This window comes from Monodelphis domestica, chromosome 1 (assembly GCF_027887165.1).
Source record: "Monodelphis domestica isolate mMonDom1 chromosome 1, mMonDom1.pri, whole genome shotgun sequence".
Lineage (NCBI taxonomy): Eukaryota > Metazoa > Chordata > Mammalia > Didelphimorphia > Didelphidae > Monodelphis > Monodelphis domestica.
Window position 1 is genome coordinate 175,005,670 of NC_077227.1, and position 10,832 is coordinate 175,016,501.

Below are 10,832 nucleotides of genomic sequence, written 5' to 3' on the forward strand. Positions count from 1 at the left end.
TAATTTCATAATTAGGCATAACTGAAACTTAATAGGATGGAATGTATAGCTGGAATAAAATAATAGAAAAATGCTTTTTGTTGAAAGGAAATGTTAGTTATAAGTAAGAATAGCATTTTATGTTAAGAAGGTAATTTAGATAATAACTATAGTTTCTTTACTTCCTATATAGAGGAAGTTGGCAGTATTACTTCAAGTTCAATCTGTTTTAAGCACTTTCAGTCAATCCAATCATATGAGAATTAATAAAGAAACAGAGATCTTGGTCAGATAGAATAGCTGAAGGGAATTATAGTCCCAGAAGTCGGTAATCAAAGAGAGAAAAGGGAAAGTTATTTTTTTTCATTGTGGGTTCCTCGGGCTCTGGTTAATCTTTTTAGGGCTGCCTTTACCTCTTGGTTTCTAAGAGTATAGATCAGGGGGTTGAGCAATGGAGTGACAACTGTGTAAAACACAGCCACTGCACCGTCTAGTGGACTCTTGGAACCAGCTCGTAGGTAGATGAAAATGCAGGGGACATAATATACAGTAACCACAGTCAGGTGTGAGCCACAGGTGGAAAAGGCTTTTCGCCTCCCATCTGCTGTACGGATCTGTAGGATGGCATAGACAATGTTTGCATAGGAGAGCAGGATCAGCAGGAAGCAGCTGGCAGCCACCACCCCAATGTCTACAAAGGTCACCAGCTCATTGATAGTGGTGTCAGCACAGGCCAGCCTCAGCACTGCAGGGATGTCACAGATAAAGTAATCTACCAGATTGGGTCCACAGTAAGGCAGTCGGAAAGTCAAGGTAGCCTGGATAGAACCATGGATAGAGCCAGCCACCCATGCTCCAGCCACAAGCATCGTGCATAGACGTCCATTCATTAGCACAGGGTAATGTAGAGGTCTGCATATTGCCAGGTATCTGTCATATGCCATCAAGGTGTAGAGGAAGCATTGAGTGCTTCCTAGGAAGTGAAAAAAGTAGAGTTGAGCCACACACCCTGCAAATGGGATAGCCTTACTGGCAGGAGTGAAGCTCAAGATAATCAGTGGAACAATGACTGAAGAAAGCCACATGTCTAGGAAGGAGAGGACACCCAGAAGTATGTACATAGGACGTGCATTTAGTTGGGGGTCAACCCAGACTGTAAGCAAGATAAGTATGTTTCCAAGCTGTGTCAAGGTGTAGATAACCAAGAAGACCAGGCAGAGGAAGGTCCTCAGTTTTGGTGGATGAGCCAATCCCAAGAGGATGAAGTCTGTCACTGTGGTCTCCACTGAATTGTTTTTGACTTTTTCCATGTCCTCACTATTTTCTTCTGTGGAAGGATGGTGTGATACAGTTAGAGGTAACATGGCACAATAAAGAGGTCAAGTTGAAAGGGGAGGCAGTATTATGCAATGGAAAGAACACATTGGATTTGGAGTCAGATGACCTGTGTTCAAATTCTAGCCTTTTCTCTACTCCTTGTATAATATAACATAATATGATAGGAAAATCACTTAATCTCTTTGGTCCTCAGTTTCTTCATTTTAAAAATCATGAAGTTGAAATAGATCATGTCTAGTTTCCCTTCCAGTTCTGAGTCTAGCTCTGATTTTATGAAATATTTTGGGATAATGATTGAGGATAATCAACCTTCCTCAGACATTTCCTACTTTCCTGTCCCTCTCTGTGTCTCCTGAAACTCAAAATTACTTCCTCTCTGACATCTGCCAGAAAGGAGGCTTCTCCTTTCAACCATGAGTATAGTTCTAGAAGCTTCTCCTATGTGATTTCTGCTTTGGAAGGTTCCCAGATGAGGAAGAAGGAGGAAGTCTTTCCTCAGCATGGTTTCTGACAAAGCAATTGCAAGTATACCTCAATTTAAGTAAAGCCACCCTATATAAATCTTGTTTCAGGAGGCCAGAGGTGGAGAGAACTCTACTCTTCCTGAGTGGGTATCTTAGGATATTAAGAGTCTATAGTCACCAGAGGTCATCTCTTTTAGCACCTCCTTTGCCTGATGAAGAAGATGAAAGCAATAAAATTAAGTCACTTGTTCAGAGTCTCATAGATAGGAAGTAGCTAAGCTAGAACCCAGGGTTTTTGTTTCTTAGTTCAATGCTCTTTCCATTATATTATATTGTGATGCTGTATTAGTAACCAAATGTCAACAACCTTGAGAGACTGGTTTGTTTCAACAGCTATGAATGGATAAAAGCCTCACCATTTCCCACTCTTCTTCATAGCCTATCTCATTATAAAAAACCCACAAATACCATCTTGTCCTAAACTTTAGTTCATCAATGATTGTCTGAAACTATTCTTTAATTTGGGCTCAGAAATCAGTATATTGCTGAGGGAATATTATTTTAACATTTTTTTAATCTCCAGATCTTAGCACAGTGCTTTGTACTCAATAAGGGCTTAATTAATGATTTCTGTTGAATTAAGTGGTCTAGTAAGGGGATTTGATGTGAAAGGCAGCATTTTCAAATCCTAGATAAATTAGAATTATGACATTATGAAGTTAAATTTCATTTTACCTGATGCTCTCCTAGGGAAATCTTTTGTAATATCATCAATCCCAAAGTTAAACAAACAATAATAACAAAGCAAACATACTGATCTAATGTCTGTCTTTTCCAACTGAATTTACACACGGTGGCATTACTTAAATTGAGATATACTTGTAATTGTTTTGTTGGATGTCACACCAGGGGAAGACTTCCTCCTTTTTCTCTTATTCCTGGGTACCTTCCTAAGAAGGTATAAGAGAAGTTGTTTGAATTAACTGATGGATTGGAGGAGAAAGATCTTCTCTGTCAGAGGTAGCAAAGGAAGTAGTTTTGTATTTCAGGAGATTCAGAAGTGAGGGAGGGAGGAGGGAAGTTTGAGGAAGTCTGAGTGTAGTTAGGTGGTAGAAAATCTGTGGAAGAGGGGAAGTGACTGCAAGAGGTAGAGGCTACACTAGAGAGAGTTTAGAAAGAATGCTCAGAGATCACTTCAAAAGAAACCAAGAAGTAAACTCTCTTTTTGGCTACTGAGATTATTGGGTCTTTGAAGTAAAGTCAGACACAAAGTATACTCATGAGCTTAAAGTGATTCTAAGCAGAGCTACCTTGGGTTATCTAGTTCCTAATGAACACTGAATTCTCCCTTGTTTGAAATGAGTTATACTGAGTTTTGCTCAGGTCATCACTTCAGTGGGCTATAACTGAACATATGAAGCCTGTGTAGGAGAAAAGGGAACTCATAAATACTACCAAATAAAGCAAGCATTTCTTAAAGCAGCTCATGCAAACCAGGAAGATATTGTCTGGATATTGTTGTGAATGATTTCTGCAAGTGAGAAGTCAAGGCACAAGAGCTGCCCTGAGAGGTTAGGAAAGGGAGAGGAGAGCATTTCTTAAAGAGAAATAGAGTAGAACCATGTGATTGCCTGTTTCCTATGTCTCCTCACCAAGCACAAAAAGCTAATCGTAGGGCAGCCCTGCTATGCGTCTGGAGAGTTCATCTGTAACTGTGGTGGCTCTGAGGCCATCTGCTCTGCATTCTCTGTGGTCTGGACTATCAGGAAGTATATCTGAATTCTTGGTGATCAAGGGTTGGATTGGACATACTGTGTTGCTGCAAAGCACTGTGGCTTTGCTTGATCTGTATTAGAGGATGGGGAAGGGTGATACAAAAGGCAAGGCTATTCTCTTCCTTCCATTCAACTTGGTGTCAGACTTTCAGGACGCATGAGACAATGGAGAAGGGAAGATGGGCAAAAGTTAATATACCCGTGGGACATGTACTTTTGCACCAGTTGCCTGCAGGAAAAATGACATTGTCTTCTGTTATTGTAGATGGTAAGGAACTAGGTCAAGGAAGGATAGTTAGTCATGAAACCTTGGATGCACTAAAGTATATATGAAAGAGGGTTGGAATTAGAAACAGAAGACAGGACAACTGACTTTACCACTTCCAAGCTGTATAACCTTGTACAAAATCACTAAAACTTTCTGAGCCTCAGTTCTTTATAAGTTAAATGTAGATAATAATATAAGGCCTACTTTACTAGGTTCTTATGGGGATCAAATAAATAATGTATGAAAAGTGCTTTCTAATCATAAAGTGTTCTAAAAATTTAAGTATTAAAATTTTAATGCTCTTTTCTGAATAAATGAAGGGTTAGAGGCCTGACCTTCATTTACATTAGCATATTTTTCTAGATCATCAAATAAATATTATGTACTAACATGAAATAGGCCTTTTATTTTTAATTTTATTATAATTCATTGTATTATCATCCTGAGCTTTTGCTTCATCATCTGAGAAAAACATATACAACCAAAAACACTGAGAACAAATAACTAACATATATGACTAAGTTTTTAAAAAGTATTTTATATACTTTATCTCATTTGATTCTCTTAAGAGCCTAATGAGGAAAGTACCATGGGCACTATAATGGCAGTCTTATGGATAAAGAAACTGATGTCTCAGAGTAGTGAAATGATTTGTCTATGGTCATACAATTAAAAAGTGTTAGCTACAGATATATACTGAGGTCTTCCCTGATTACCAAGTCCCGGGATCTTTTTTATTACATGTTGCTACATTTTCTGATTTTTGTCACTTTTGACCTTTACTTAAAAACACCCAAATTTAGAATCTTTTATTTGTCATAAGGAAAAAATAATGTGTGTGTGTGTGTGAGAGAGAGAGAGATTGAGAGACACTCACACACAGACACAGAGAGAGAGAGAGAGAGAGAGAGAGAGAGAGAGAGAGAGAGAGAGAAAGAGAGAGAGAGAGAGAGACAGAGAGAGAGAGAGAAAGAGAAAGAGAGCAAGAGAGAGAGACAGAGAGAGAGAGAAAGAGAAAGAGAGAGAGAGCAAGAGAGAGAGAGAGAGAAAGAGAGAGCAAGAGAGCAAGAGAGAGAGACAGAGAGAGAGAGAAAGAGAAAGAGAGAGAGAGAAAGAGAGAGAGAAAGAGAGAGCGAGAGAGCAAGAGAGACAGAGAGAGAGAGAAAGAGAAAGAGAGAGAGAGAGAGAGAGAGAGAGAGAGAGAGAGAGAGAGAGAGAGAGAGAGAGAGAGAGAGAGAGAGAGAGAGAGAGAGAATCTGTTGGTTGGATACAAAAAGAACAACTTAATGCCCCTTAAGGTCTACAATTTAATGGCCCTGTTTTGTGAGTTAGTTGATTCCAGGAACAATTTCTTATTCCCTCAGACTCACATAGCTGCTGAAACCCCAGGGAAGTTGATCTGTTCTCCAGTCAAATGGACCAGTGGGTAGAAAGAGAGCTGTTCTTCAGAGAATCATTCTGACCTGTTATGGCAGAATCTCTTGTCTAGGCTTTTGATAAGAATTAGTTGATAGGCCAAGATTCTGAGAGAATTCTAAAAGGCCTAGGCACTTTTTAGACCATCTTCCTGTGATAAGCTTCCTCAGCCAGTTGTAGATGAAGGAAAATGTCTCCTTTTGCATGGGAGAGGGAACTTCATTTCCTCATCTCCAGCTTTTTGAATAAGGAGATTTCTATATTTATTGATTCTTGGTTTACAAGAGTTTTCCCCTGGCAACATTATTATTATTCTAGATTCTGATTTTTCCAAAACTGCCAAGGGATCTGATGAAAATCACCCACCTCAAGGGAGTCTAGATTTACTCTGAAATCTTTTTCTCATGAGATTTATACTCCCTAAATCCTTGTTATTCTGTTTGGGAAGACAGAAAGAAACATTCCTAGCAGATCTCCAAGTGGGTGGGCTATAGGGAATAACTGAAGTTGGGAGGTGACTTGTTTGAGGTGATATCTTATTTCTTTGATTTCTGTCCTTTGGATATACAAAATACACAAGAGAAATGAAAAGTTGAATTCCCTTTACTACTTCTGAAGTGTGGTGGTATGTAGGAGTCAGTGTGGCATAGTAGCTAGAAAGGCTGGCCTTGGAACCAGGAAGATTGGGATTTAAATCCTTTTTTTTTTTTTGGATGCAGATTAGCTTTGTGACCATGGCAAGCGGAAACAATTTCCTAGTAGCCCAAGTGACTCTAAGACTAAAGAACAGAGTTACAAATTTGTATTTGTGGAGGGACTTTCCATACTGAGAGTTCCTCCTAACTCTGAAATCACAGGTGTATCCCTCCTCTGGTCGAAAATAATGTCTTTCTCTTCTCATCTGTCATAACATTTTGTTTGTATCTTTCTTTTGCATTGTATATTCAAATGTATTTTTAAAAAATCTTACCTTCTGTTTTAGAATTGATATTAAGTATTTTTCCAAGGTAGAAGAATGGTAACTGAGGTTAAGTGACTTGCCCAAGGTCACACAGCAAGGAGATATTAGAGGGTACATTTGAACCCAGGACTTCCTATCTCCAAGCCTGGCTCTTTATTTATTAAGCCACCTAATTGCCCCTCAAACATATTTTGATCTCATCTACTTGAAAGTCCTTTCCACTGACATTCTGAAATGAGGGTCCTCAAATGGATTTGTGATCTTATATATTCCAAAGTTCTCTCTAGTGGTGATTATTGCAACCCAAACCAGAAGACAGACAGGAGGGGAGAGGTGGCAATTGAATTTTTACTCAAGGCTGATTGAAAGATTCAACACATATTCAATTTCAAAATTATGTATTATAATATCTAATATGTACATGACACTATGCTTTCAAAGATGGAATAAATGCAGTCTCTACTTTCAACAAATCTTTGACTTAATAAGTTAGACACATACACAAATAACTGCAACATTATTTAGGTTATTCAGTGTAATTATACACCATTTTCCTCATATTTCTTCTTGCTTTCTTTTTTCTAATTCAGATCTTACTTAGTTCTGCTTACTCATTATTTCTCACCCATAACACATTGTCAAACAATCTTCTCTTTCTATTTATAGTTCCTTGATGGCATCTTTTACTCTGAGTTTTCTTTGAAGGTCCTCTTTGGTTATATGTTTCAGGCTGATCACATCTACCATGTACCTTTCTTTTGCTCTATGTGCGATTTTTATTTTAATTCTTTGGGGATTGTTGTGTTTAAGGTTTACAAAATGCTTTACATATGTCATTTGATTCTTATAATAGTCTACTGAGATAAGTATCATAGATATTATTATGCCCATTTTATAGAGATGATCTAATGTTAGAGTGGTTGCATGCTAAGTTAGTGTCAGAAGTAGATTAGTGCTGAAGTTTCTCAATAAAACCAGTTGCAACATCAACAAATGTTTCTATTAAACAGTTGTACCATTGTTCTTTCTTGGAAAGTTTTGTCCTTAGGATTTCCAGGGGCAGCTAGGTGGCTCAGTGCATAGACTCCAGGCCTGGAGTTGGGAGGAGGACCTGGTTTCAAATCTGACCTCAAACACTTCCTAGGTGTGTGACCTGGGCAAGTCACTTAATTTCAATTACCTAGTCCTTACTGCTCTTCTGCCTTGGAATAGATACTTATATTGAAGACAGAGGGTAAACTTTTTTTAAGGTTAGCATTTTCCCAAAGACAATCCAGCCCATTTCCATCCTCTTACTCAATTCTGAACCTATCTTGTTGTCTATTTGTACTATCTATTCCAGATATACATACAGATGGACAAGCTCTATAGACTGACTATAGACATTCAAATATGTGTTGTAATCTCAGCAAATCTAATTCTTTATTCACTTTGTCCTTCTTGCATAGTGAGTCAGGCTAAACTTATTTATGTGGTTATAAATGTCTTCCAGGAGTCTTTGCAATATTCTGGGGCTTGATGCAATTACTACAAGATTGTCCATGAATAAGAGCTTCTGGAAGACCTTACCACCTTCAGGGAATCCCTCTTGAAATCCATCACAGTGATAAATACCCATGGTGTGCTTACATTTCCCTGCTTTATTTTATTTTAATATTTATTTATCAAAAGGCTATTGAACAAGTTTATTTCTATTGTTATATCTTTTAAGCAATTTTGAATTATTTTGGTTTATGGACATATATTCAACATCTTGTTGGAAAAGGCCTCTTTTTGAGAAATTTGGAAAGGAATTTGAGAAAAGGAAGTTTTAATCAACTGAATCAGATGCTTTTCATAATCAACAAACAATAAGCCTAGAGGGATCTTATATTCATCATGGGTGTCAAACTCAAACATAAACGAAGACTACTAATCTGTACATAAACATCCTTGCAAGTCACATAGTGACATTTTAAAATGCAATATTCTCTATGTTTTATTTTATATTAATTTTGTTAGATATTTTCCAATTACATTCTAATTTTATTTGGATCACACTTGGAGAGTGTTATTGGCTGTATGTGCCCATATGTTTCTGCCACATATACCATATGTATCTGCCCTATGCTTCCAATTAATTGTGAAATAATAAAGATGCAGTTTGTGGCATATAGTCTCTAAAAGCCTTCTTGTCCTTGATAATGCTGAGGATGCTCTCAGTTTATGAATATATGACTCAAAGATTTTGTACTGGTGGGAAAGCAGGAAAGTCAGTAGTTACTGATGTAAATTTTTTTGTTATTAATAAAGTCAGAGATTTTGGCCCTTCCTTCAGATAGATATCAAGCACTCAAATGTCTTCACAATTGTGTTGACTCTTCCTCCTCCAAAAGAAACAAAAAATAAAAACAAAACCCTTGCAACAAATGTGTATACTCAATAAAATAATTTCTCAAATTCGTCACATTCAAAAATATATGTTATTGGTTTGTTTCTTGAATTTATGTTTTCTCTTTCAAGTGGTGGGTTGAATGTGGACATCACTGTTTTTCTGGGATCTTTCCTTTCATTGATTATAGTTGTAGGGTGTTTGAAATTGTTTTTCTTTACACTGTTGTTTTACCATAGAAATTGTTCTTTGGTTCTGCTCTTTTCATTCTGCATTATTTTATATACAAAGTTTATCTGAAATTGTTCCTTCATAATTTCTTACAGCACAATTATATTCCATCATATTCATATACCAGAATTTATTTGGCCATTCCTCAAATGAACAACACTTTTATGCTATGACAAAAAAGTTGGTTGCAGAGTTTTTAATAGAGAAAACATTTTGTTATAGTAAAAATTTCTACAAACATTTTCATTTTTTATTGTTGCCCTTTCATTTTCATCCACAAATCATTGTGTCTCTTGTTGGTTTGTGGACAACTCATCAACCTTTCTTTAACTTGTTTTTATCCTTCATTTTTTTCCTCTGCTTTATGAGACAATATTATTTATAATTTTCCACCTTACTGTTCTTCATAAGGTTTCATAAAGGAATTATTAATAATTTTCTTTATTTAGAAAGGAAAAAAACTGGGAAAATGGGCTTCCATAATTGATTCAATGGAAGGCTAGCTGTTACAGTAGATCAATAGTCATCTGACTTCCCATTTTAGTCACAGACAAATGGATAATTTATGGAGCTTAATTTTATGGTGAAAAAGAAGAACTTATGAGTTATGGAAAATGACAAAAATCTTAACCTTTTTTTTTTCAGGGACAAAAATAGGTAACTTTGATCAGGCTGTTTCCTGGGTTTCTTACATTAAACTTTTCTACCATTGCCCACATTTAGTTTGTGAGCATGTCAGGGGAATTTTGTGATTTCAGAAGCTTGATGCTGCAAGGGAATTAATACTGACTATGGTTTATTGCAGGTCTTAGAGGCTGCTGGTCTTGCTGAAATAAATAGGTTTTCCCTTAGCAGTAAGCTATCAGAAAGAAGAACTAAAACATGATCTCTAATTTCATTTAATATCTATCATTATATCTATAACACATATTCTAACTGAATATCTTCCTATATCTTAAATGATTAGAATTTTATCTCATGAGTAACCAAATCTTAAGGATTTATGCTATTTTGGTTCAACTAGATTATGAGTGAATCACTAATCAATATTAACTATTCCTGAAGGATGAACAACACAGGATTACCTCCATGATAAGTCTTGGAATTTGACTTTGTGGGTTCCAGAGTGTGATATGGAAATCACTTTAAAAGACTGATATATATTAATTTAAGGTCGCCAAGGAATTCAGCTATGTAATTCCTAAATTAAAACTCAAGTCAGCAGTCAACTTTTTATGGAGTTTTTAATTACAAACAGTAGAAAGGTATGAGAGAGAGAGAGAGAGAGAGAGAGAGAGAGAGAGAGAGAGAGAGAGAGAGAGAGAGAGAGAGAGAGAGAGAGAGAGAAAGGGGAGAGAAGGGAATAGGGCTTAAATACCCACTCTGCTTAGGCTGGGCCAAAGGTCTAAGGCCTTGGATAGCCGAGGCAAAGAAAAGAGATCAGTCCCTATCACTCATGTGACCAAAATGGAGAAACAGTCTGAGGGCCTCCACTCCAAGCACCAGGCTCCAACAACCACACTCTCCTCCACACAGGAAGTTCCAGCACTCCTGAGCTCTCCTCTACCTCCTGTGTCTCACCTGTGCCAATGGTGGCTCTAGCTTAACCCAGGACCACCCAGAGGTCTGTCCCCTTTGCACATGTCTGTTGAAGGTCATATTCTCAAATAATTAAATCTTGAGCTTTGCTGCAGCCCTTTCTAAATCCTGTTACCTTGAGTAGGGTGGAGATTGTAGTTTCCAAGACCTGATTCTGTCATTCCAAGTATCTCTATTGTTATTGATCAGGAAACAGCCAAATCCCATCCTCTAAAGAATGGTTTGAACAGGGTTGAGTAGTTTTGAAATTCACAAGAGTCATTTGATTTCTTTGTCATGGCAATTGCTTATACTGGTTAAATATCTGCAAAATTATTAAAATCAGTGTAGATATCTTTTGTTGTCCATTTTTCATTTTTGACTGCCAGTTTCTTATTTAAATAGTTCTGGATCCCTCAAAGTCAAATTCCAAGGCCTTATCATGGCATGG

The 10,832-nt window shown here is 37.1% G+C and overlaps 1 protein-coding gene across 1 annotated transcript; it reads right to left on the reverse strand.

Annotated features, from left to right (window-relative positions):
- Positions 1–332: 332 nt before the first annotated feature.
- LOC100029972 (olfactory receptor 10G2) lies at positions 333–1,289 on the reverse strand. The gene has a single exon (XM_001379556.4). It carries the CDS (start codon positions 1,287–1,289, stop codon positions 333–335), a length of 957 nt encoding a protein of 318 aa, XP_001379593.3.
- Positions 1,290–10,832: the final 9,543 nt, after the last annotated feature.